The sequence below is a fragment of the Hippocampus bargibanti genome, linkage group LG08, assembly GCF_051943395.1.
Source record: "Hippocampus bargibanti isolate YZ-2025 linkage group LG08, ASM5194339v1, whole genome shotgun sequence".
NCBI classification, from domain to species: Eukaryota; Metazoa; Chordata; class Actinopteri; order Syngnathiformes; family Syngnathidae; genus Hippocampus; species Hippocampus bargibanti.
In genome coordinates this window covers 108,332-134,837 of record NC_142741.1, presented here as the reverse complement: position 1 = coordinate 134,837, position 26,506 = coordinate 108,332, and the positions used below count along the sequence as shown (strand labels likewise).

At 46.2% G+C, this 26,506-nt stretch overlaps 4 protein-coding genes across 15 annotated transcripts; 3 read left to right on the top strand and 1 right to left on the bottom strand.

The window, feature by feature from the left end:
* Positions 1 to 151: 151 nt before the first annotated feature.
* On the top strand, positions 152 to 14,877 carry LOC148894164 (intraflagellar transport protein 88 homolog). 8 transcript variants are annotated; one of them, XM_089003033.1, is made up of 26 exons: positions 152 to 309; positions 444 to 506; positions 682 to 741; positions 1,506 to 1,559; positions 1,648 to 1,711; positions 1,785 to 1,854; positions 1,950 to 2,040; positions 2,130 to 2,234; positions 2,399 to 2,501; positions 3,236 to 3,582; positions 3,661 to 3,731; positions 3,801 to 3,887; positions 4,953 to 5,052; positions 5,362 to 5,448; positions 5,515 to 5,701; positions 6,231 to 6,339; positions 6,464 to 6,614; positions 6,674 to 6,789; positions 6,866 to 6,918; positions 7,545 to 7,610; positions 7,678 to 7,809; positions 9,441 to 9,504; positions 9,598 to 9,623; positions 10,598 to 10,678; positions 10,744 to 10,861; positions 14,742 to 14,877. In XM_089003033.1, the coding sequence occupies exons 1-26, from the start codon at positions 229 to 231 to the stop codon at positions 14,770 to 14,772; spliced, it is 2,517 nt and encodes an 838-aa protein (XP_088859159.1). In that variant the 5' UTR covers positions 152 to 228; the 3' UTR covers positions 14,773 to 14,877. The 8 variants fall into 8 exon arrangements, 7 of the variants coding, with proteins under 7 accessions (XP_088859159.1, XP_088859160.1, XP_088859157.1 ...); XM_089003034.1 differs by lacking the exon at positions 9,598 to 9,623 and having other exon boundaries at positions 7,703 to 7,809; XR_016115824.1 differs by lacking the exons at positions 9,598 to 9,623; positions 14,742 to 14,877 and having other exon boundaries at positions 10,744 to 10,801.
* Positions 10,889 to 14,099, top strand: il17d (interleukin 17d). The gene is made up of 2 exons (XM_089003056.1): positions 10,889 to 12,138; positions 13,606 to 14,099. Exons 1-2 carry the CDS (start codon positions 11,516 to 11,518, stop codon positions 13,940 to 13,942), a joined length of 960 nt encoding a protein of 319 aa, XP_088859182.1. The 5' UTR covers positions 10,889 to 11,515; the 3' UTR covers positions 13,943 to 14,099.
* LOC148894163 (intraflagellar transport protein 88 homolog) lies at positions 14,231 to 23,660 on the top strand. Of its 5 annotated transcripts, none has more exons than XM_089003040.1 (24): positions 14,231 to 14,955; positions 15,053 to 15,101; positions 15,547 to 15,606; positions 15,694 to 15,747; positions 15,847 to 15,913; positions 16,027 to 16,096; positions 16,419 to 16,509; positions 16,588 to 16,692; positions 16,780 to 16,882; positions 17,701 to 18,047; positions 18,738 to 18,808; positions 18,901 to 18,987; positions 19,979 to 20,078; positions 20,159 to 20,245; positions 20,310 to 20,496; positions 21,628 to 21,736; positions 21,861 to 22,011; positions 22,093 to 22,208; positions 22,471 to 22,523; positions 22,625 to 22,690; positions 22,767 to 22,873; positions 23,003 to 23,069; positions 23,348 to 23,443; positions 23,523 to 23,660. In XM_089003040.1, the coding sequence occupies exons 1-24, from the start codon at positions 14,927 to 14,929 to the stop codon at positions 23,642 to 23,644; spliced, it is 2,394 nt and encodes a 797-aa protein (XP_088859166.1). In that variant the 5' UTR covers positions 14,231 to 14,926; the 3' UTR covers positions 23,645 to 23,660. The 5 variants fall into 5 exon arrangements, 2 of the variants coding, with proteins under 2 accessions (XP_088859166.1, XP_088859165.1); XM_089003039.1 differs by having other exon boundaries at positions 14,822 to 14,955; positions 15,053 to 15,124; XR_016115826.1 differs by lacking the exon at positions 22,093 to 22,208 and having other exon boundaries at positions 14,822 to 14,955; positions 15,053 to 15,124; positions 23,363 to 23,443; positions 23,523 to 23,580.
* Positions 23,661 to 23,753: 93 nt separating this feature from the next.
* On the bottom strand, positions 23,754 to 26,500 carry eef1akmt1 (EEF1A lysine methyltransferase 1). Its single transcript, XM_089003062.1, has 4 exons — positions 26,343 to 26,500; positions 25,578 to 25,660; positions 24,947 to 25,236; positions 23,754 to 24,231 (listed from the first exon to the last, which is right to left on the bottom strand). Exons 1-4 carry the CDS (start codon positions 26,496 to 26,498, stop codon positions 24,101 to 24,103), a joined length of 660 nt encoding a protein of 219 aa, XP_088859188.1. The 5' UTR covers positions 26,499 to 26,500; the 3' UTR covers positions 23,754 to 24,100.
* Positions 26,501 to 26,506: the final 6 nt, after the last annotated feature.

The window sequence follows — 26,506 nt, the reverse complement described above, 5'->3', positions numbered from 1 at the left end:
TAGCCTTCAAAAGGCTGTCAAAATCTTCCGCTCGTATCATAGCAACAGCCTCTACGAGTTTTGACCAATGAGCGAGAAGCTTGTTGGAGATAGACAGGCCAACGACCAATCACGCGTCGCGAAACAAAAATCAACTCAACCCATGCCGCGAAGAACTCTGGGATTGACAACAAACGGATTTTGTCGTGCCGACAAGCCTTTCAAACTTGCGTATTTTCGGAAGACAAGATGGAAAATGTGCATCTGGCGGTAGAAGAGGACGATATTTATTCGGGATACAACGACTACAACCCAACGTTTGACGACGAGGTTCGAGCCGTGACGTTTCTCGCCACTACGAGTTGGCTAGCGCGAAGGCTAATTAGCTCAAGGCTAATTAGCTGAATACATGAAGTCACTAAAATGTAAATTCTGGTTTATCACGACGACTTTGTCCATTTAAGGAGCTAGATAAGGATGCGGCCTTCCAAGAAGCGGTTCGAACCAGTTATGGAAGGAGACCCCCGGTGAGTGAATAATGGAACTAGAACTGACATTGTTTGTTGTTTTCATGATAACAAGAAAACCAAATTCCACCTCACAGTATTCAAATTGGCGCTAAACGAGAGCAGGCCACGAGACGCGAACGTGCATTTGTGCCACTCTTGAAATGATGCTCTTTTTATGCATTGCACTCTGCAGACGACGGCTAAATTTCCTGGAACTGCCGCAGGGGGGCGCCCTTTACCTTCATCCCTCGCCGTAAGTTGATACCTCAGTTTACCAACTTGATTGGTTCCCTGAAAGTGTGTGTAAGGCCAAAAGTTCGTCTACCAAATTTTATTTCCCATAATAAACCATCAAAAATGAGAATAATGTGTTCCCAGGTCCCCCATAAAACATAATTCCTACTAAATAAGCCTGAAAATGACACAAAATATACCTTCTTTTATGTATAATAAATGTGCTATTGTATTGTAATGAAAGAAATAAACTGTAGTGTATAATACAGTGGTTTTATTGACCTTTGTGTTGGTCGTTGATGCAGTTGCCTCTTGATGATATCCGAGTGAAGTAGCAACGGTCGACTTAGCCTACTGGTACTGGGACGCTAAGTCACACAATGATGTCCTTCTTCTGCTCAACTGTAATTTTTTTGTGTCCTCTTTGGAATAACACTAGCCTGTGGTGGGGTCTTTTTCGGTTCCATAATAGCAAAAGTACTCCACTCGATAGCAAACCACGTCTGCACTCAAAAGGGTTGTGGAAAACTAGTCCGCCAACCACCGAAAACTAGTTCATATGCCAAGATTATAATCTTGTGAATTTAATGTTCGTAAAGCGATGAGTTGATGAGCTACAGCGTTCTTATGCGAGGTATCACCGTGCTTGATCACGATTTCAAAAGGACTCGCCTAGGAACAGTTTTAAATCGTGAGAGGATGCGCAAAACAACAACTTTAAGGTATTTTTTATTTCATTAACCTGGAAATATTATATACTGACATGTTGTTTTTGTTTTGTAGGCACGGATGGCTCTGACCTCCTCAATCGGTCGATCTGTGACTGGAGCTGTACCGGTAGTTACAGTGTCATTTGCGGACATCTTTAGCAAAACCTAAACTTTTTGTAAAAAAAAAATGTCTGCATTCTTTTTTTTTTTTCCAGGATGGTGCGTCTCGCCCCATGTCGGCAGTCAGAGCGGCGGGTTTCACCTCGTCGCGAGCGCGTGGTGAGTTTGAACAACATTTAGCAACTCGTATTCACCAAGAAGTTGATCAAGTCATGCCGTTTTCCTCCAACAGGCTCATCTTTTGATCCTCTTGGTCAGTCCAGAGGCCCCGCGCCTGCGCTGGAGGAAAAAAGAGAGGATTTGTGAGTTCAGGGTGTGATGATACCAATTTCACCCCACATTTAAAAGAATGTACCGGTGATTTTATTCGTATTATTTTTGTTTGTGGTCATTTTAGGCCCGATGAGAAGATCAAACTCTTGGAGAAGAAAGTGAACGATTTGATCTCTGAGAGCTGCATGGCGCAAAGCGCGGGCAACTCTCAATTGGTCAGTTACTTCTTATTCGAAAAAGACAAAAAAAACCACATCACATTCAAACAAATGCCAACTCAGTTGTTATCGTGTGTCTTTTACAGGCTCTCGAGAAAGCCAAAGAGGCTGAGAGGAAGGAGAGAGTCATCGTGAGACAGAGGGAGCAGTCCGGAACCGCAGACCAACTCAACATAGATCTCACTTATGCCGTGAGTGTACCGATTTGATGCTACGAGCTAAATGCTACATCGACGCTACCTCTTTTCTGCATACTGTTTATGTTCTTTTGCTTAAGTATCTGACCAGCGCGTCTTTTCAAATCATGCAAGATAGTGTAAGCAATGAGATGCTAACGTGCTGCGGTGTTGGGCAGGTTCTGCTCAATCTGGCTAACCAGTATGAAAACAATGAGATGTATCCCGAAGCTTTGAGCGGCTACCAACTCATCGTAAAGAACAAGATGTTCGCCAATGCGGGTGAGCTTTGGATGCAATACGCCGTACCAGTATTACAAAATTAGGATTTTGTTTTCGGGCACACCTTTCAACCATTTTCCCCAAGAAAAAAAAAAAAAAAAAAAAAAAAAAACGATTTAAATGACATGGATTGAATCCATTTTTATTTTTAACAATGTAAGAAATGTTTTTGGAGGGGCCAAGTCAGTTGTTTTTTTTTATAGAAGAAGTATAGTTTTTTTTTCTTCAACAAAACGTGTTTTAATATCCATAAAAAATGTTCACTCATATTTTCTTCTAGGAGAGGGCCTGTTGTTTCTTTAATATCTTTTTTAAAGCAGTAAGGTGTCAAAAAAAAAAAAATCCCAGAACTTTCCAAGTGTTTTCTAGACTTGGAACGGATGAAAAATTTTTTACATTGATTATCATGGGAGGAAATTGTTTCGGTTTTCAAACAGGTTTCTGGAACGGATTAAAAGGTTTGACATTGATTTTAATGGGAGAATGTTGTTTTGGTTTTCAAACAGTTTTCTGCAATGGATAATGGTCGAAAACCGAGGTTTGACCTTATAGTATAGAAACGTGTAAGATAATGTGCACTATCTGAGGGAAAAGTTGGATTTTGTCTTCTCGAGAATCTTTTTTTTTGGATGGAGCAAAGTTACACTTTTGGGAAACGGACTGCATGGCCATACTGCAAACATTTGAATTTTTCTCGTGAAGAAATGCCAATGTTTCTTGGACTGTGCCCTCAGGGCGTCTGAAGGTGAACATGGCCAACATCTGGGTCAAGCAGAAGAACTACGCCAAGGCCATCAAGCTGTACCGCATGGCGCTGGACCACATCTCGGACGACTACAAGGAGATGCGGATCAAACTCATGCAGAACATCGGCGCGGTCTTTGTGCTTCTGGGCCAGTACTCTGACGCCGCGGCGTCCTTTGAGCACATCATGAGCAAAAGCCCCAACGTCAGGACCGGCTACAACCTGGTCCTCTGCTACTACGCCAGCCGCGACGCCGACGGCATGAAGAACGCCTTCCACAAGCTCCTGGCCGTGCCTCTCCACGTCCATCACGAAGACAAGTACATCGCCGTTAACGTGAGCCAAACCCCCATTTTCCGCCTTCTTTTTTCCAAGGGTGCCGACCGAGTTCATCCCCGCGATGATGTGTTTCAGGACGACGTCATTTCAGACATGCTGACGGAGGCCATCAAGAACGACAAGCTGCACCAAATGGAGCGAGAACTGTAAGCGCGCAAAGCACATCTGGTGGCCTGCCGCGTGGTGGGATGACCTCATGGCATTTTGTCCAATAGGAAGGCTCGCGCTGAGAAATATGTGATGACGGCCGCCAAGCTCATCGCGCCCGCCATTGAGTCCTCTTTCGCCGCCGGATTTGACTGGTTGGTGCTTTTTCTTCCAACAGGGGCTGTGAAAAATAAACATAAAAAAACTAATAGTGCAACACTGCTAACATTGTACCATAAGACCGAGGATGCATTTTTAAAATGAGTAATAATAATAATAATCCACTTCATTTCTAAGCGCCTTTCAAATCTCTCAAGGTCACTTTACAGTCGTCCTTTTTGTGTTTGTATATATTTTTTAGATAATGTCAAATTCGTGTTTTTTTGCTCATCAAAAAATATATAATTCCTTTGGAATCATTTCTCTAAAAAAATACATATACATTAATTAATTAACTATTACATAATCCAATAACAACGTAATTAGTCGATTTAATTTGCTAATAAGCCATATAACTAATTAATTAACCCATTTACACCTAGGGTGTTCATATAAACACAAATACATTCATTTTCAACTGTATTCATGCTGTTTCTTGCCACATTAATTATTGTTAATTATATATAATTATATTATTGTTAATTATCTACTCTGTTTGAACCTATTTGATACTTCATTTTTTTGAATGAATTTGCCTTCATATGAACACGCTCGGCGTAAATCGGTGAAGTAATTATTTAGTTAATATTTAATTAATTAGTTGGTTAATTTCTATATAGATAGATAGATAGATAGATAGATAGATAGATAGATAGATAGATAGATAGATAGATAGATGTGTATTCATGTCATTAAATATGCAAAAATAGTCCTTTGTGTGTTTAAGAAAGTGGTCATGTTGTGAAACTCGTGTTTTTTTTTCTTATGAAAACAATAATGTTTGAAAGTTGGAAAGTACTCTTACAAGAATAGTTGTTTTTTGTTTTTAGGAAAATCAGCCAGAATATTCTAAGAATTAAATGGCCTATTCTGAAGTCGTAAAATTCTGAAAAATAGCCACAAAGGTTTGTAGAATGAATGCTCGAGTCTTATTTTTTGGAGAGAATAGTAATCACTTGTTCCTGTTTGAATGTCTTATTATTATTATTGTTATTTTTTTTTTACGATGTCATGAAATGGAGCCCGTATGACGTGGCTGATTTTTCATGTGCCATGTTGAGGTGTGCGGAGATGGTGAAGAGCTCTCAGTACGTGGAGCTGGCCAACGATTTGGAGATCAACAAAGCCATCACCTACCTCAGACAGAAGGACTTTGACCAGGTGTGAGCAAATCGTGCTCCCCCAAAAAAGATGTGACCAGTGTCTTTTTTTCCCTCCCAGCGTTTGGCTTGTGTTTTTGTCTTGACAACAGCGTTCCACCCCTTCTCAAAATGTCCTCCATTCTTGCTGTCTTTTTCCTCCCCGACCTTCCCCCGCTCATCTCCTCGCTCTTCTGCATGCTTAAGGCCGAGGTATGTGTGCCTTCCGCTTCCTTCGTTGCAATCGGACTCCATTTTTTTGCTCTTGACGAGCCTGCATTTTTGTTTTTGTTTTCTTGACTCTGACATATTTGGCCACTGCCTTCAACAGGCAGTGGCCATTTTGAAGACTTTTGAGAAGAAGGACAGCAGAGTGAAAAGCGCCGCGTCCACCAACCTGTCGGCTCTCTTCTTTCTGGTACGCTTTGCCGTTTTTTTTAAAGAGACCATCAAAAAAACAATATCGACGTCGACCGCGTTCCAGGAGAAGGACTACGAGCAGGCCGAGCGCTACGCCGACGTGGCCATGATGGCCGACCGCTACAACCCCGGCGCGCTGGTCAACAAAGGCAACGTGGAGTTCGTCAAGCGGGACTACGCCAAGGCGGCCGAGTTCTTCATAGAGGCGCTGAGGAACGACTCCTCCTGCACCGAAGCCCTCAGGAACCTGGGTAACGTCTTCTTTCTCCTCCGCGTAGAGCGGAAAACGTCTGTGTAGGCTCTCAGTTGTACAGCGGTCCATCCAGGAAAATGTTTCTTCAGCCGTTATCTGTACTCCTTTGAAGGTGTCGGACGTTTCGCTCCTCATCTGAAAGCTTCGTCAGTGAACTAAAGTTGTGCTGGTAACCCTGGCCCTATACTAATAATAAGTGACATTTTACGCGCCTTTCAAAGCTCTCAATGACCCTAATGGACAAAGGACCCCTTCTCAAAAATTGGGGGAGCAGTGGACCGCTCCCCGAAGCCAATCTGTTTACCTCTATTGTTCTATCCCTGGCTCTGGTTTCCCCTCATTAAGAAGTCTGTTGTAAGCACGGTCTTAATTAAACCTTAAAACACCATGGCGATTTCGTGAAGGGTTTTGCTGTTTTACAAAAATGGCTTCTTTTACTCCTCTTTCAACCGATATATTTTCTTTAGCTAAGATTTTAGAATCATCTTTCTTTATTTATGTATTAATTTATAATGGCCCGTCCCCAGGTCTCACGTACAAGAAGCTGAATCGCCTGGAGGAGGCGCGAGACTGCTTCCTGAAGCTCCACGCCATCCTCAGGGACAGCGCCGAGGTCATGTATCAGCTAGCCGACACGTATCCTTTTTCCGCCCAAAAAAACCTTGTATTCTACCACATAAATATGCGATACTCCACCTCGCAAAGTTGAATATTGAAGCGGGTAGGGCACATTTTTTGTTTTTTCTTGAACTGGTGTCAGCTACGAGCTCCTGGAGGACCCCCAGCAGGCGGTGGAGTGGCTGATGCAGGTCATCAGCGTGGTCCCCAACGACCCCAAAGCTCTGGCCAAGCTGGGGGATTTGCACGACCTGGAGGGGGACAAATCGCAGGCCCTGCATTACTACTGCGAGGTAGCAGCAATACGTGCCCTCGTGACGTCGTCCCGCGATGACGCCACTTCCGTTGGCAGTCCTTCAGGTTGTTCCCCTGCAACATGGAGGTGATCGAGTGGCTGGCGGCGTACCACGTGCAGACGCAGCTCTACGAGAAGGCCATTCACTACTTCGACAGGGCCATCCTCGTGCAGTGAGATGAGCGGGCGTGGGGGGAGGGGCTTCCGTTGTTTTTTCCCCGCCACCGTAAACAATGTAGCATTTCTCAGGCCGAGTGAGGTGAGGTGGCAACTCATGGTGGCCAGCTGTTACAGGAGAAGCGGTACGTCTTTTTTTGGTTGCCTTCCGGCCGTTATGAATTTGAGGAAGCCATTAGAATGTTTCATGTCCTCCAAATATTCCATATAGAGTGCACAACAAATTAATGAATCACTAGTTTTCAAATTTGAAGTAAAAAAAAAATCATGACTTATTGTTGTTTACATATGACTCTTTGAAAATGTCGGACTTTAGAAAGCATCGTGGCACTTGACGAGCTTGATTAGCTTTGGCGGGCGGAAAAAAAATGTGACGGGGCCAGATTTGGCCCCCGGGCCTTGACTTGACTCCTGTCATAAATGCAATGAAAACAATGTTAGCGAGCACTCTTATTTGATTTTAGATGAATCATCAGACAGCCTGCTTGCTGAATATATTCAGTCGCGCGTGTGTGTGTGTGTGTGTGTGTGTGTGTGTGTGTGTGTGTGTGTGTGTGTGTGTGTGTGTGTGTGTGTGTGTGTGTGTGTGTGTGTGCGTGCGTGTGTGTGTGTGTGTGTGTGTGCGCGTGCGCGTGCGTGTGTGTGTGTGTGTGTGTGTGTGTGTGTGTGTGTGTGTGTGTGTGTGTGTGTGTGAGTGTGTGTGTGTGAGTGTGATCAATTGCAAAAAAAATGTTCTGGTGATTGTTTCCAGGAAACTTCCAGAAAGCTTTGGACACTTACAAGCAAATCCACCACAAATTCCCGGAAAATGTGGAATGTAATTGAACGGCGTTCCCAAATTTCACACACCACGTGACTTCTCTTTGCCATAAAAAAAAAAAAAGTTGTCTTTATGTCTTGTGCGTTGAGGTTTACGCTTCCTGGTGAGGCTGAGTCAGGACATGGACCTGCAGGAGGTCCAGGATTACGCCAACAAACTGAAGAAGGTGGAGAAGATGAAGGAGCTCCGAGAACAGGTACCCAAAATGGCTTCCCTCCATTCTGTGATTCAAAACACGTGTCCTCCTTTTGGGTGGAAATCAGATCTCACATCTGTCTTAGTTTTCCTTCTCTATGGAGAGCAAAACGTTTCACGCTGGCAAACACCTGACTTGCGCCATTGTCGTATTGTCCCCAAAATGATATTGACCACCGGTGTGAAAATCAAGGCCCGGGGGCCAAATCTGGCCCGCCGTATCATTTTATTCGGCCCGCAGAAGCAAATCAAATGTGTGAAATGCCATGATGCTTGCTAAAGTCCAAATCCAAATTTCAAATCGTCCCACTATAACAGTCATTATTTTTTTACTTCAAATTTGAAAACTACTGTATTTAGCGGCGTATAAGGCACACCGGAGTATAAGGTCCACCCCCAGTGAATTGTGCACTTTTTAACCTTTTCCTTATCAAAGGCGCACTGGGGTATAAGGCGCATCTTCAATGAGTGAAGCAAAGTCTGTCTTCGCATTTTAGTTACCGTATTTTCTGGGGTATAAGGCGCGCCCAAAAAAGTTTTCTTCAAAAGATGACACTGCGCCTTATACGCGGTTGCGCCTTATATGTGAAGTGGCTTATAATGTCGTGTGCCTTATACAGGTAACATCCGACTTACGACCGAGTTCCGTTCCGACGTAACTCAAAATGGTCCTAAGTCGAAATCCATTCAAAATGTCGAATCGAGACTCAGAGGCTGAATGACTCGCCGACTCCCCCCTCTGGTGCCATCACACGGTGGATTGCTGCGCGAGAGTGACATGCTGGCTGGCTGGCCAAAATTGCCGTATGCCTTGCCGGCCTGCTAGCGCGTTGCGGTGCCAGGCGTAGAATTAAATTTTTAAAAATAGGGTCTGGAGGTCGTGTTCGTAAGTTGGATGTTACCTGTATTTGGAAAACGTTCATATATTGATATATGATATTTGGAAAACCTTTTTTTATTCATTGATATATGGAACAAATTTGAAAGTACGCCATTCATTGAGGGTGCACCTTATACGGTAATGTCAAAGAATTTATGTGAGGTAATCTTCCAAAAAGTTCACAAACAGTTTGTTCATTTCTGTCATTAAGGCCAACGCTAAAGTAATTTTTGTTGTTGAAATTAGCCTGAAAGCCCTCACTTCATTTTCACCAACACGAACCCTCGACGACCACCCAAAATAAGACACGCGAGATGGTGGGAATTTATCTGCAAAAATCCCCTGGTGGCTTTTGGGCTCCAAAGCTGGAAGATGAATGAATCCATCTGGCTTTTTGAGGGCCTCCTTGAGAGAATAGCACGACCCGATGAGCAAATGACGGCGGCTACGGAGAGACTTTGTCAAATCAAACCCAGCTGCTCTCCAATGAGCTCAGCCCTCCCCGCCGTCCCTCCCTCTGCGCCGCGTGACCGGCAACTGTCGACAACAGTGCCCGCATTTTTCAACAACCGCAACCATCCGTCCGTTGGAACAAAATATTGAGCCCCCCAAAAAATGGCTGGATGTAGTTTGCCATTTTGTACTTCATGAAACAGTTTTGGGGGGACGTAACGCCTTCAAGGAGCGCAACTTGAAACGACAATCGAGTACTCGCCGAATGTAACGTACATATTTGCCTCTTTTTCCCATAGAGGGTCAAGTCGGCGCGGGAGGGCAGCGGCCGAAATCGGAGAGAAGGAAGTGCAGGGAGTGCTGGTGAGTCGTCCCAACACACATACACAACAAAGGCCTTGACACCTCACATCGAGTAAATGTGCTCAGTGTCTGACTTTTCCCACGCACCTGAAGGCAACTAAACGCACCTTCACATGACTGTGAGCAACTGCTTTTTGTTGACATTGTCGGCCACATTTCCAAAGGTGAGAAACCTTGAATGTACCTGAGAGTTTTCCCACTTTTCTGTACAGGATTGGATTGGATATGCCTTTATTAGACATGATAAGATGATTAGACATGATTAGATTACAGATGGCAAGGTTTGTAGTCCATATGGACCGGGCGGCAAAATAAAAGCAGTAATAAGTATCCAAAATAACGTGAATAGCGCACAGATTGCAGTCTGGCTTTTTTTCTCATTCTGGTTGAGGTCCGCTGCCAATTGTGTAACACTTTGCAGGTTGAGGAATACATTTTGGCACCTCCTTAGTGGGTGGGAGTGCTGGGCCAGAAATTTGAGACTTTGATGGAAGGCAGCATATGATATCTCTTGTGTTATTTTTTCCAGTTTGATGTTACCACGGTTACCTGGTCTGCCCAAATATTTCATGACATTTTTATCGACTTTTATGAACAAGAAGTCAAGGCAAACAATTCATGGCTCAGAGGTTGGAATGCAGTGCAAAATTGATATTAGGCAAAGGCAACGAGCCTTTGCTTGATCACAAAAAGATGGAGTTGGACACGTCAATATGTCTGGAAAATGCAAAAGCGCTCACCAGCAGGCCGTGTTGAAATCGCAAAATGTCCCCTTCAGCCATTTAAACATCATGTCTTGTCAATCGTTTTGGGCCACAAATTAACAGGTGAGATTAAATGAGCCTTGATTGGTCTCACAGTGGAGAAATTTACATTTCACAGCAGCAAAAAATAAAATACAGGAGCTGCTGTCAAGGCAGCCTTAATTGTAATCATTAGTTGATGAATAACAAAAAATGTGAATGAATTTTAAAAAAATGTTGAGAGCAAAATATTCTATTTAATTCCCAAAAGGGGTGATTTTGTGGCGATGAAAATGTCACGTGTTCCCAAAAGGGCAACTTTAGCCAGTCAATCCATCCGTGCCTCACAGACAGCGGCAGCAGAGGCGAGCGTCCGGGCGCCCAGGTGATGTCACTTCCTGCTTCCGAGAGCAGCAGCCCCAAGGAACTCGGTAAGCGGCCGCCGCGTTTCTCTCGCTCCCGCCATCCGGAGAACCCAACGTTGTTTTATGCGCAGACGCCTCCTACGCGGACCCGATGGGGCCCCTGACGGAGCGACCCAAGACCGGGGCCAAAGTGCGGCCGGAGGACGACGACTTTGCCGATGACGACCTTGGGGATGACCTGCTGCCCGAGTAGCTCAAAAAAAAAAAAAAAAAAAACCGGTTTGCACACAACATCCACTTTGATTAGTCGGCGCACATTTTTTGCCGTTTGCCGTCATCCTCCCGTAAGGCACGATAAAGTCTCATTTTGCCATGGGCTGTAAATGCGCCTGTGGATTGGGAGGCCACTGCTCAACCGCTGACCAACTCGGCCTCGCGGCATCCAAATGTAATGGGTGCAAAAATGTGTCCACTCCGGTGCCGGGGTTTTTGTCACAGTCACTCAAATTGCAGGACCCGCAGAACCTTGGGTTTTAGGACAGCATAAACATGACATTCAATGCGGCGTTAGAAACCTTAGGCTCTTCTTTCATCAGAAAACAAAGAGTTCATTCCTAAATGATATGGGTCTGGAGTTATATCAGCTTGAAATGGGGGCGGCTGTCCAAAATGCAATACAATACATATGGATTGATATAGCGCTTTAACAACAACGAAGCTAGAACAAAGTGCTAATGTGGAAAAAAAGGCAAATGCTGCCCCCTCGTGGAAGGGAAAAATATTGCCAGAGGTCTGATTAGCGCTTTATCGGCTCCCGCTGCAAGAAAAACCAAACGTCATGCTTTTCAATTCTGGAAAAGCTAGCTCTGTTGCAAATTTAGCACCAAATATCAACATTTCCAAATGGTGTCATCGTATGAGCGTTTTTTTGGTTTGTTTGTTTTTCCTTCCGAGCTGAATTGGATCGCAGTCCGTCGCGTACCTAATAAAGTGGCTCTGTGGCGTGCGTCAAATGAGCCGAGTGACTTGGCCTCGCCCAATCCGAGTGCGCCTCCCCCTCCCGCCACGAGCGGACGGGGGACGGAAGCTCCCGCCGACGGCGCGAGGACGCCCCGCCGCTCCCACTCGAGTCGAGCCACCCACCGGCGAGCAAGCTTCGTCATGGCCGCCGGGCTCCGCGCGCTGATGGCGGCGGCGGCGGCGCTGCTGCTGCTGCTGCTGCTTCTCGCCGGCGGAGGCGTCGCCCGCGCCGCCTCCGCCGGGAAGAAGAAGGCGGCGCGGCCCCGCGCCTGCCTGGACCTTCCCGACGAGATCCTGGAGCAGATGTTCGGTCGCCTGTCGGTCGGCGTCCTGAGCGCCTTCCACCACGCCCTGCAGCTGGAGCCCCGGGAGCCCCGGGAGCCCCGGGAGACCCCGGGCGGCGGCGACCTGAGCTGTGCCGACGCCGCCTCCGCGCGCTCCCGGCCGGCTGACGGCGAGAGCAAAGTCCCGCTCAACTTGCTCAGCGTGTCCCCCTGGGCCTACAGGTGACCGCGGCCACACTCGAAACATCCATGTACGTATTACCTCGGTGTCCCGATTAGTTAGCTGGCGCCGCCCAAGGCGAACAAGTGCCCGGCGGGGATGTTTCGCAACTACAAACGCATAGTTGGGGATTTTCTTTCGCGGTTCCTGATTAGTTCGCTATCGCTCACGGTGTCGCGTGCTGCTGGGGGAAAACGAAAGTGCGCTTCGGCTCTTTATTGACAACTTGAAGCACCTAGCGGGACACTTATCTCGAGATTATTTCGGTAGCGACATTAAAGAGTTTGACGGTTCTCTTTATTTGTAAGTAGGTTCGTTGTCAGATCTCCCAGGCAGGTGACGCGCACAGCTTGATCGTAGCGTGGAGTCGAGCAAGTCGTGCCGTGACGTCCCTGTGCGGGTCTTTGCAAGTCTCTTTGAGTCTGTGAGCCCGAGATGATTCTGTCCCGCGCGCGCCTGCTCCTTTTATACCATTTTCAAGCGTCAGGGTGAGACGCACATCAAGGAGATCAAGGAATTGAAAGGCACACTTCAAAATCAAAAGTCACGCATGTGACGCCACAACATCATCACATTGTGCTCTCGTTATCTCATTGGGCCGCAGGGATGTGCGTTGACAACTATTTAACTCATCGTGGACGATTTTGGGGTTTTGAACAGTTAGGGGTGTTGACATCGTGATTATTGACCTACCTATCGACATTGTATCGCGTGGTGATGCTTTAGGGCACAGGTGTCAAAGTCAAGGCCCGCGGGCCAAATCCGGTGTGCCCGCCACATCATTTTTTTTCGGCCCGCGAAAGCAAATCAAACTTGTTAAATTCTATGATGATTGCTAAAATCTGAGCCAAAATGTCATATTTTTGGATGTCAACCACAATAAAAGTCGTGATTCTTGACTTCAGATTTGAAAAGGAGTTATTCATTAATTTGCTGTGTGCTCTATATGTAATATTTGAAGGGATTTAAACATTCTCGTGGGTTCCCCAAATTCATAACGGCCCTCGAGAGGAAACCATAACTACAATGTGGCCCTCGGCAAAAAAATGACTTTGACACCCCTGCTTTAGGGGATCAAAAGTGAGCTGCGTGGGCGTTTATTGCCAACACTTTTTGTTTGACAACATTTAAATATTGCGATTATTTAGCTATTGTTCTGCTGTGGGGAGGCAAAAGTGCCCTTCGGGGCTGTTTGTTGACAACTTTTGAATAGTTGGGGGCTATTGTGATTATTTTGCCGTCGACATAGTATCAATCACATTGCGCCGCGCCAAGAAACGACATTGGACTGGAGGCGTATTGAAAAGTATCAATGCGCGCGTGTGTTTGCGCACGTGTCTGTGACGGCGCAACACTGAAACATCAGAAGCATTTGTTATGCCGCCTTATGGTCAACTTCGCATCAGCTATTTTGCTTTTGGCGGCATGTTTGGATACCCCCGATAACATTTGCCGACCCCCTTTCTCAGGATCTCGTACGACCCGAGCCGATACCCCCGTCACATCCCGGAGGCGTACTGCCTGTGCAACGGCTGCCTGACGGGACCTCGGCGCCAACAGAGCCGCCAATACGGCAGCGCTCCCGTCTACGCGCCCTCGGTGGTCCTCAGGCGCTCCGGTTCTTGCGTGGGAGGCCGCCACTCCTATTCGGAGGTGTACGTGTCCGTCGCGGTGGGATGCACTTGCGTCCCCCTGCCGCACAAGGACCGGACGCTCCGGAACGCGACCGGGACGCTCCGGAACGCCACCCGGACTTTGGACTCTTGGAGGACGGCCGAGACCAAAGCGGCGCGCTCATGGGGGTGAAGATAAGTCATGACAAGTCCATTTTGAACCTTCGCGTCCACCGCTATCGTTGATATATGATCCAAATAATAAGCACGTGTTATGTATGCCGTAAGGGGCCAATTAGATAAGAGCTTTATTTTCAATTGATTCAATAAATTGTGCAATAGTTGATTAACAGGTGTTGACCTTCTTTCTTTATTGGGGGGTGTCATTTTTTTTTTTTTAATTTAAACGTCAATTACTGACATCATCACAGACAAGCTCTCATATTTCCCCATTGCGGGACGAATAAAGGTATTCTGATTCTGATTCTGATTCTCTGCCATTCACAAATTTATTCGAGAATTGAAAATAGGACATAGAGCACCATTCCCGAATGTCTTGTTTGCGCGCTGATAAAGGGCTGGCCATGGCCTCTGGCAATGTTTTACTCTTCCACAAGGGGGCGGCATTTGCCTTTTTCCACGTTAGCACTTTGTTCTAGCTTCAGCTGTTATTAAAGGGCTATATAAACCAAGGTGCGTATTGTATTTTGTACAGGTGCTCCCATTTCAAGCTCCTATAACTCCAGACCCATATCATTTAGGAACGAACTCTTTTTTTTTTTCTGATAAAAGAAGAGAGTCTAAGATTTCTTATACAGTATTGAATGTTTATGTAGTCCGAAAAGTCAATATTGTGTGGGTCCTGGAATTGGAGTGAAAATAATAATAACCCTGGCCCTGCAGTGGGCACATTTTTGCACGTCGTCTGGCGTTTTCTAATGAAACATGGTTTGGTTTTTCACCAAAACACGCAAGTGTAAATATTTCCGCAGGCCGTGTGCATCATCACCAAGGCTGACGTGACATCACAAGAAGTTGAAAGTAATGACATCATGAAGATGGCCATGCCCTCCTCCCATTTCTGCTTCTTCATGTTGGCACGCGTGGTCGTTTCGGGCTTCACAAATGAACAAGCGGCATTCCAGCGTCAACGAGGACGATCTTTATTCAGGCTACAATGATTATAATCCACTTTTTGACTGCAAGGTGGGTGGGTGGGCGCGCGCGCTTCTTTTTGGTCATCATCGCTTTGTAAAAAGTCGACTTGACGGACACTTTCTTTTTCCTCTCTCCCATTTGAAAGGAGTTGGAAAACGACGCCAGCTTTCAAGACGCAATCAAGAGCAATCAGGGCAAGAGAGCACATTTACAACCAGTCTGTATTATTATTATTACTATTCTTATTATTTTCCAGACTGCTTTATCCTCATTACAGTTGCGGGGGGTTCCGGAGCCTATTATTATTCCTATTATTGTATTATTTACATTGTTACACGCTTGTTCTGTAGCCACAAAGGGACATAAGTCTTCTTGTGCCGGTCCCAAGCCCAGATAAATACAGAGGGTTGTGTCAGGAAGGGCGTCCGACGTCAAAGCAAACATGCGTATCGTACCTCTGAAGAGGGAGGTTACTGATTCGCTGTGGCGACCCCTTGAAGGGAAAAGCCAAAGAAGATTTCCATTGTTATTATCATCACTGTTGTTATTATTTTGTCGTTATTCATTATTATTCTAAATCCTAATCTGCGTAATGTATAGTATACTGAAGGCAGCCACGTCCTCTCATTTTTCATGTAGATGAATGGACAGCCTCCTGACTCTACCGCAGGGGGGCGACCTTTCACTTCTTCCTCAGGGGTAAGTATATAAGTCCAACGTGCGTTTCTGTCAACTTTACAAAAAGAAAGAAGACAAAAAACACATGAAGACTTGCTTTGTTGGCAGTGTCGCACCCCCATGCCGTCGTCAGTAAGTCGCCCAATGACAGCAGCGACGCAGGTAAGCCTTGCTGTGCTTCAAATGAGCCCTAGAGGGCGCTGTTGGGAGGAAGATGCGAATGGCAAATTAGGATTCTAAATGGTTTTGTTTTGTCTCCAGCTGAGTGGAGTGTCCCGCCCCATCTCCGCCATCAGCGCTGCGGGTTATTCATCTTCGCCAACGCGATGTGAGTCCCGACGCCATCAGCCTTTCAAATTGCGATTGTTCTCATTTGATCATATTCGACGCACGTCCTGAAATGGGGATCATTTATGGCTGATTTTTTTTGGATGGTGTGAGGCCCACCCTTCGATCCCCTGGGCCAGTCCAGAGGCCCCGCTCCTCCGCTTGAAGAAAAAAAGGAAGACACGTGAGTGGACATGATGTTCGCTAGCCGCGATGCAAAGCCCGAATATCCAAAATGTGCTAGAGGGGGGTCAGTGGTTTTTTTTTGCTGCGGGCCACATCGTATCTTATGGTTTCTTCGAGGCGCCGTTGTGAATGATTAATTCCCTTCGCATATTACAGATGGAACGCACAACAAATTCATGAATACCGGGTGGCATTTCTCAAGTTTGATTTGCTTACGCGGGCCGAATGAAATGACGTGGCGGGCCGGATTTGGCCCCCGGGCCTTGGCTTTGACACCCGTTTGTTAGCCGGTAAGCCCGTTGAAAGCAATGTCGTCGTAGGCCCGAAGAGAAGATCAAGCTCCTGAAAAAGAGCGTCAACGACTTGATCGCCGAGAGCTGCGTGGCGCAAAGTACCGGCAACTCGCAACTGGTCAGGCTAACGTCCGTCCGACTGTCATTTTCGCGAGCGTTGCACGCAAAAGATCGCCGTTTTGTTGCCTTTCAACAGGCTCTGGAGAAGGCCAGAGAAGCTGAAAGGAAGGAGAAGGCGCTAGTGAGACAGATGGAACAATCTGGAAACGCAGACCAAATCAACGTGGATCTGACCTACGCTGTGAGTGTTGGCCACAGTCGGGCGGGGCTCTGATTTCATCGTTGCCCGTTGACGTTTTTTTTTTTTTTTTTTGGCGCTCGCCCTCAGGTTCTGCTCAATCTGGCGAACCAGTATGAAAACAACGAGATGTACCCGGGAGCTCTGAGTAGCTACCAAGTCATCATCAAGAATAAGATGTTCACCAACGCAGGTGAGAGCAAAACCCGCCGTCCATCCAATATCCGACGCAATTTCTTCAGACGTGTAAAAATGATCGATTGTTGCGCTCTAGAATTTTTTTATGGCTACTAAATGTTTTCAAGTCAAAATGACATTGGAGGCAAAAAGTTCCATTTTGTGACACTCGCGTCTACATCGGCCATTCATCTCATCTCATTCTTTTCATTTTTTTGCCTTTTCCATCAAAGAGGCTGATTTTTCTGAGAAAGAGGACATTGTTTCTTTTTTTTTTTGTAAGACAGAATCTTCCAAAAATCATGTTTATTTTTTTTCTGGAATAGCTGTATTTTTATTTTCTCAATTTTTTTTTTCCATAAAAAAGTATTACAGTCAAACCTCAGTTTTCAAATGTCTTGGTTCTCATCCAACCTAAATGTTCCATTTATTTCTTTAGGCCTGTGTTTCAGATTGAAAATATCCGCAAAATATCGAGGTTTTTTTCAAAGATATTTTTTGTTTGTATTGTTTCTTGAATATCTTTTCCAAAGCCATAATGTTCCAAAAATCACATTTTTCCCCCAGAATTTTCCAAGTGTTTTCTAGCCTTGGAACAGATTTTTATATTGATTCTGATGGGAGGTGATGTTTTTCGGTTTTCAAACAGGTTTTTGGAACGGATTATGATTGTAAACCAAGGTTTGATTCGATAGTATAGTAGTCTCCAAAATAATGTGTACTATCCGAGGAAAAAAGTTCTCCCCCTTTTACACTGTTTGCGGAACAGACTGCATCGACATACTGAATTTTTCTCGTGAAGAAATGCCAATGTTTCTTGGACTGCGCCCTCAGGGCGTCTGAGGGTGAACATGGCCAACATCTGGGTCAAGCAGAAGAACTACGCCAAGGCCATCAAGCTGTACCGCATGGCGCTGGACCACATCTCGGACGACTACAAGGAGATGCGGATCAAGATCATGCAGAACATCGGCGCGGTCTTTGTGCTTCTGGGCCAGTACTCGGACGCCGCGGCGTCCTTTGAGCACATCATGAGCAAAAGCCCCAACGTCAGGACCGGCTACAACCTGGTCCTCTGCTACTACGCCAGCCGCGACGCCGACGGCATGAAGAACGCCTTCCACAAGCTCCTGGCCGTGCCTCTCCACGTCCATCACGAAGACAAGTACATCGCCGTTAACGTGAGCCAAACCCCCATTTTCCGCGCGTCTTGTTAGGTTAGAATTCGACGGGCTAATTAATATGAGCGTTAACAGTTCCATTTAATCTTTCAACACTTTTGAACGGAATGAAACACTGAGGTTCTCGCGCAAGGTTTTAAGCGAACAATTGGCGCCTTGGTTGTGAGAGGGATGACCACAAAGCCGGCAAGTTACTCGCAGATCATTTGATCTGAAACACAATTGTGGGTCTCCGAAAATATTTGCGTGCCCCCAAATCGGTAAGAGAGACTAAGAGAGAGAGATTGAAAGGTGTACCGCCGTGCGTCTTGAAACTTGGCCCAGTCCAAGAAATCAATTTGGTCCTTTGTGGGATCTCGGTTCACGTCACGGGATGGCAGGTCAGTGAAACGTTGCGACCTGCCCAGTCAGTGTTTGCTCACTTCCTTTCATCTGCGTTGTCCATAGTTTGGCCATGTTGTCGTTTCACACTTGCTTTGCGTCCGCCAGCCGGCTCGGCTCCCCTTCCATCTCCTGGCACATAGGTCTTCAACCAAACGCCACCTCTTTGTTCTGTTATCTATCTAATTACGAGCAAAGCAATATTTAGACTGATTCAACCTTTTATCTCGAGCGATGTTTAATATGGCCAAGTAAATGTACTTATTTACTTTAGTATGGAAAAACAAAATGGCGCTTGATGTGTTCCAGGATGACGTCAGATCCAACATGTTGATGGAGGTCATCAAGAACGACAAGCTGCACCAAATGGAGCAAAACTTGTAACGCCACGTTCATTCCTTTCAAACGTTGAAAGGACATTTATTATTATGAATACATCTGCCTGCCTGAATGGTTTTCGTCCCTCCAATAGGAAAGCTCGGACCGAGAAATACGTGATGACCTCCGCCAATCTCATCGCTCCCGCCATCCAAGCTTCTTTTGACGCCGGATTTGACTGGTTTGTTTGTTAATATATGGAGAAAAATGGAGCTAATATTGATCCCACACTATTGTTGAAAGGTCCATCAAAATGATGGAAATGTTTTATATTTTGGAGATGTTTCATTTCTTATTCTAAAATTGTCTATTTTTTAATATCTGTACAATAATGTAAAGTTTGCATCATATGTTGTTGCGAACAGTTCATTTCATGCTGTTTCCGCTGCCATCGAGGCTAGGAGATAACTTGCTCCCTTTTGAGTCATTGGACATATTTTGTTGATATTAGCATCGCTGCAGATTTTGTGACAAAAAATTACATCCAGTCCATGTCGTCTTCTGCGGTTGAAACACTCCGCGAGCTCTAGCGTTACCACATTAGCCAGCTAGCGTTAGCCGGCAGCCACGCGCGGCAATTCTGCGCAGTCAGGAACGTCGTTGGCTTTCAGCATGCTGATGGAATATTAAAAAATAGATAGTTAGCGAGCTAGATGGATAGAGAGAAAGAGACAGATAGAAAGCTAGCTATAGCTAGATGGGAGGTTAGCTAGCTAGATCAGGGGTGTCCAAAGTGTGTCCCGGAGGGCCGCCGTCCTGCCTGTTTTGCAGCTCTCCCAGGAGCAACGCACCTGATTCAAATCCATTTTGATGCTGCTTCAGAGCTGGCTGATGAGCTGATGATTTGAATCAGGTGCGTTGCTCCTGGGAGAGCTGCAAAACGGGCAAGACGGCGGCCCTCCACGACCCACTTTGGACACCCCTGAGCGACACGGATAGAGAGAGTTAGCTAGCTAGCTAGCTAGATAAGAAAAGAATGCTTATTTTTCTAAAATAATGACCAAATGCAATCTTGAATAAATGTTCAAACAAAATTTAATACAAACAATTAAGAAACTTTAAAATGTATTTTTTTTTTTTTTTTGTAAATATTATTTGTCTTATGATTGTCTCTGCTAACCCCAGAGGTGGATGATTTTTTATTTCTTCTTCTTATTTGTCTGAATAACCAGGTGCGTGGACTTGGTGAAGAACTCTCCATATGCGGAGCTGGCCAACGACCTGCAATTGAAAAAGGCCATGACCTTCTTCAGACAGATGCACTTTGACCAGGTCACACGAAACTATAGTTACAAACGCAAAGTCACCTGACTCGCGTGGAATTACGATGATGATTTTGTGCTTTTTGGCAGGCCATGAAAATCCTCAAAGAAGTTTCCAAGCAAGACAGCGGAGTCAAAAGCGCCGCAGCCAACAACCTCTCCAGCCTTTTCATCCTGGTACGGCCTTCTTTGTCCCGGCTGCTTTTTGTCATTCCCGGAAGCAAAACTCAACTCTTTCCAGGAGAAGGATTACAAGCAGGCCGAGCACTACGCCGACCTGGCCATGAACGCAGACCGCTACAACCCGGGAGCCTTCGTGTGCAAAGGCAACACCGAGTTTGTCAAGCAGGACTACGCCAAAGCGGCCGAGTTCTTCAAAGAAGCGCTGAGGAACGACTCGTCCTGCACCGAAGCCCTCAGGAACTTGGGTAATCTCCGACACCAAACGCCTTCTTTTGCGTAAGCTCTGTCGTACAGGAGTGATCCATCGATGAAAAGGTGCCTTCAGCCGTCATCTGTGCAAATTTGAAGGTGTTGGACGTTTCGCTTCTTATCCAATAGGCTTTGTCAGTATATATATACACACACACACACACACACACACACACACACACACACACACACACACACACACACACACACACACACACACACACACACACGAGTGGTTAGCACACCGGCTTCACAGTGCAGAGGTCGTCGGTTCGCGTCCCGGTCCGGCCTCCCTGTGTGGAGTTTGCATGTTCTCCCCGGACCCGCGTGGGTTTTCTCCGGGTCCTCCAAAAACATGCACGGCGGGCAGATTGACCACTCCAAATTGTCCCTCGGTGTGAGTGTGAGAGTGACTGTTGTATGTCTTTGTGTGCCCTGCGATTGGCTGGCAACCAATTCAGGGTGTCCCCCGCCTCGTGCCTGAAGACAGCTGAGATAGGCTCCAGCGACCCCCGCGACCCTAATGAGGAATAAGCGCTACGGAAAATGAGATGAGATATATACACACCTACTGTTCACCTAAAAGCTAGCAACCACACATTTGACGACGGTGAGGTTTAAATCTTAGCGAAAGAAAATAGATGGTGCGAAAGGGGAGTAAAAGAAGCTATTTTCATAAAAGAGCAAAATCCTTCACTAAAGCACCATGGTGGGGTGATGTTTAATTCGGATCGTTTGTACAACAGGCTTCTTAGACCACATAGGCTTAGTTATGCTGATGAGGTGATATCAGAGCAAATAGGGCAATCAGGCCAGTCGGTTAGGACAATAGAAGTAATCCGCGTAGCTCCCCCCAACCTTGGAGCATGGACCTATCATAGCAGAGTCTGGCACCGCCACGTCTGGACAGTAGGGATATCTATATATAGGGCCAAAACTACCAGCAACATTTTTGAGCCTCTTGGATAAGAAGCGAAACGTCCGACATCTTCAAATTTGTACAGATGACGGCTGAAGAAACCTTTTCATCGAAACGCCTTCTTGCTCCTCAGCGTAGAGCGGAACAATATCAAATTGAGATTTTTAAAAATGTATTTATGTATTAATTTATAATGGCCCGTCCCCAGGTCTCACGTACAAGAAGCTGAATCTCCTGGAGGAGGCGCGAGACTGCTTCCTGAAGCTCCACGCCATCCTCAGGGACAGCGCCGAGGTCATGTATCAGCTAGCCGACACGTATCCTTTTTCCGCCCAAAAAAACCTTGTATTCTACCACATAAATATGCGATACTCCACCTCGCAAAGTTGAATATTGAAGCGGGTAGGGCACATTTTTTGTTTTTTCTTGAACTGGTGTCAGCTACGAGCTCCTGGAGGACCCCCAGCAGGCGGTGGAGTGGCTGATGCAGGTCATCAGCGTGGTCCCCAACGACCCCAAAGCTCTGGCCAAGCTGGGGGATTTGCACGACCTGGAGGGGGACAAATCGCAGGCCCTGCATTACTACTGCGAGGTAGCAGCAATACGTGCCCTCGTGACCACGCCTTCCTGGGATGTTCGGAAGGCATCTTGATGACGCCACTTCCGTTGGCAGTCCTTCAGGTTGTTCCCCTGCAACATGGAGGTGATCGAGTGGCTGGCGGCCTACTACGTGCAGACGCAGCTCTACGAGAAGGCCATTCACTACTTTAACAGGGCCATCCTCATGCAGTCAGTCTTTGACAGAAAAATGAAACACCTTTGTTTTTGAACCCAAAAAATTGTATGGCTGTGTGTCTTGATATTTATTTATGTATCTATCTATCTATCTAGCTAGCTATTTATCTATCTGTGTTGTTATCTAGCTATCTTGCTAGCTAGCTTTGTATCTATCTTGCTATCGATCTATCTATTTTGCTGGCTAGCTATCTTGCTATCTATGGATCTAGCGATTAGCTATCCATCTATAAGGATGCTTTTGTTTGTGTTGCAGACCGAGCGAGGTGAGGTGGCAGCTGATGGTGGCCAGCTGTCACAGGAGAAGCGGTCAGAAAGGACGCCCGCCCGCCCGCCCGGGGGGGGGGGCAACCTCAACCGCGCGGCACCGAGCGCACTCTTCTTCAATGTCTGATTTTTCTTTGTGTCAGGAAACAGTCAGAAAGCTCTGGAAACCTGCAAAGAAATCCACCGCGGGTTCCCCGAAGACGCACAGTGTAAGTTGACGGTAAATGGGCGGCGGCGGCCGTGATGGCAACGACTCATTGTTGTGGAGACCTTGGCGCAACCAAGGTCTCCGCTTCCTGCTGCGCCTTTGTCAGGACATGAACCTCAAGGAGGTCCACGACTACGCCGGCAAACTCAAGAAAGTGGAGAAGATGAAGGAACTCCGAGAACAAGTACCATCGCACATTTATTCATTTAGTGGACATGCTTGACTCAAAGGGGACTTCATTGCCCAATGTCAACTTAGTTCATGTTCTCCATTCTGTGTCTGATGAGGATGTTTTTTTCTGTTTTTAATCCAGAGGGCAAAGGCAGAGCAAGAAGGAAGTACAAGAAGTAGACGGACAGACGGCACGGAAACGACGACTGGTCAGTACGGTTGATGACATGCTCACTTTTCATGCTTTCATGTAGCCACCGAGGCCAATTTGGTTTGCGCCTTACTATACAAGGTCGTTTTTTTCTCAGCAAAAAACGCCTTACCAGACATGATACAAGGTACTTTTTTTTTCCCGCTATAAACGCCTTATTATACATGGTCGTTTTTTTTGGGGGGGGCTAAAAAAGAATGAGTCCCCGCTGGATTTGGTTTGCGTGTCTGGTGTATCTGCCCGGCGTGTGAAGCCAATTTGCCTCTTTGATTTGAGAAACGGTTCCCAAAGGCGAGCGTGCGGTTGTCCCCGTGACGTCATCAGCCGCCTCCAGCGAGCCTTCCGAGAGCAGCGGCAGCATCCAAGACTTGGGTGAGTGGCGGCGGCCAAACGGAAACGCGAGCCACTCAATATTCAAGAGTGGATCCGGCGACCATTTTGCGCTTTGCAGACGCTTCGTACGCGGACCCGCTGGGCCCCCTCGCCAACCAGCCCAAGACGGGAGCCAAAAAACGAGTGGACGACGACGTCTTTGCCGGGGAGGACGTCGGCGACGAGCTGCTGCCCGACTAGCAAATATTAGCATCTTGTCAGTTGAGCAACTCGCAATTTCACTTTCATTGACATTTTTTGGGTATCCATTCACACAGTGCAACACAAAATGTAGACACACACAATGTCGTAAGGGTTTTATAAGCCAGCTAGCTTTCTATTTATTTGGGTAGCTAATAGATAGCCGACTAGCTAGGCAGATAGCTAGCTAGAAGTTATCTATTTGACTGTTTTGTGTGGATTTTTACATCCAGGTAAAAAATGACCAACGTCAAATATCAATAATAGATAGCTAAGAGCTAGCCAGCTGCATATGTCACCTATTATTTGAGTGTTTTGTGTGGATTTTGACATTTTGTCCCGCTTGCCTTTCTGTGCCAACATGGTCCGGATTTGGCATTTTGACGCCTGCGAACATCGTCCAATCATCAAGCGGAACATTGTGGATGGTCCCGCCCCCTGGCAACCTTTTCCCCATCACGCGAGCAAAGCCGACGGGTAGTTGACGAAACATCGGAAGTGGTTGGACAAGTTGCGCTGGTGCCGTGGCAGGAAGTGGCACATTTGGACGGTGAGAAGATCTTTGGCCACATTTTCCATCATGGCACCTGAAAAACAACACAGTCATAATGCAAATCATCATAATGCTCAGCCAAATGTTAACATAACGAGTCATATTGTGAAATAAAAGTTATATTTCAGATGATTAAATTGTTCGAATGTTTAAATATTCCATTGAAGAAAAAAAATGGCGATCAAATGGCCATTTTTTTGGGATGATAAAATCTGAAATGCACACATTTGTTCGACGACAAGGAGCCTGTGGGCTGAGGTTGCCGCGGCAACAGAAAAAAAGATGCTCCTCCCCTTTATACAAGCTAGTCTAAATTGCGTAGCTAGCTAGCGCCAATGCAACTCAGTTTCAGCTGTTGCGAAAGCGCTATATCAATCAATATGTATTGTATTTCGTACAGACGCCCCCATTTCAAGCTCAGATAACTCCAGAGCCATATAACTTAAGAAGAAAGAGTCTTACGCTGCATCGCATGTCTACGTAGTCCTTAAAACGTACAAGTGCATTATTTTGGCTTCACTTTTACAACAATAAGTGCGCCTTATAGCTATCTGGCTATATCTAGCTAGTTAGCTAACCGTCTAGCTGGCTATCTATTATTCTTATAAAACTCACGATTAAGTGGGTCCTGGAATTGTGGGACCTTGGAAGTGAAAGTGACAAAAACCCCGGCACTGGAGTAAAGACATTTGTGCACATGTTCTGGCAGCGAATGGGTTAAAAGAAGCGTCGTCGTCGTCGTCGCTCACCCGTGCACAGCAGCACTTTTCCTTTGCTGAGGTATTTGACCGTCTGGGCCACTTTGGTGAGACATTCCTCCGAGAGGTACGGCGGGTCCGCCAGGACCACGTCAAAGCCGCCGCGGGCCACGCCGCGCTGGCCAAACTCCAGCGGACGCTTGTAGTCGTAGAAGATAAAGTCATCGCCGTAGATGGCGAAGCGCCGGTCGTACTCCAGGAGCGCCACGGACGCCGGAGCGCAGCCGCCGCAGAGCTGCTTGAGCTTCTGGTAAACGCTGGGGGCGCTCACGCAGGCGATCCTGCGGCACAAATACAGTAAAGTCTCGTTATATCGATATTCAAGGGAGTCCGAAAAAATAGCGGTATAACCGGGACTATCGATATATCGATATAACGAGACTTTACTGTACCTCATTCGACGGCATGCGGCTGCTAAGCTAAATGCTAACAGCAGTATGTGTAATGCACCTTTGGTCTTAGACACTCTGTCTGGGAAGCAATTAAGTTCCTAAGCCAAGGTATCGCTGTACTTTGCAATTGTCTCGGTGTACAGTTGCAGGCAGTGCGACGGGACCCGTGCGGAATGACGATTTCCTACGGTTTGTGCTTCTGTTTGGTTGTTTGTTTTTCTTTTGCTTACCGTCCGCCTTCTCCAGCTTGTTGCAGAAGCTCCTCAGCCAATCGCGTCGCTGTGTCGTCAGTGTACCAGAACTGACTCATCCTCTATGCAAACACAACAAAAGTAGCATTCACTTTTCCATCATGGACAACTTTGTCCCTGGCCTCATTTTATCCCCAAATGCTACGTTCCAGCCATCTTATTTGAGGACCCCAAATGCAAAGCAACGTCTGTCGTTTTTAGTTAGCACTTCACGTGTAAAATAAGGAGAAAACGTTTCATGAAACGAAAGCACAGAAATAATTGTAAAAGTATTTTACAATCAGTATTTTTTTTTTAATTTTCCGCGTTGATGTACTTTCGGGTCAGTGTCCGGATAACCGGAAATAACAAACATAGCGCATTTTCAATCGTTGAATTTAGTAACATTTTAAAATATTGCATCTAAATCAATCGTTGAATTTAATAAAAAAATAAATACATGTTTTTAATGTTTCCGAATAAGCTAACATTTGAAGCGAGCGGTGAACAAAACAGGACTATTTCCTTGGCCAAGATAACCCGGAAGTAGACGAACGCACATTAAAACAATGTAAATAACTAAATAAAAGATAACGAGATCTCGCACTCTTTGCGAGTGAATGCCAAACTTAGCGACGGAACGTAAAGTTTGTTTGTTTTTTTCCTTCTGTGTCCCGAAGAGGCTCCGGACAAAAGCAACAACGATTCACGTATCGTACGTCGGGCCAAACATTGGCGAACACGAGCGGCGTGGCGCTGACTGACCCAGTCTTCGCTGAGGGATCCCACGGCAAAATGTTCGGCGTCTGCGCAAGGCTCATTTCGGGTGTTTTCTCCTCGGGTCTCCTCGTAGAACTCCCGGAGAGCAGCCAGAGTGCGAGCCGACAGCGTTGGGACGCCGTCGTCATCGCTGTCGCTCATCCTCAACG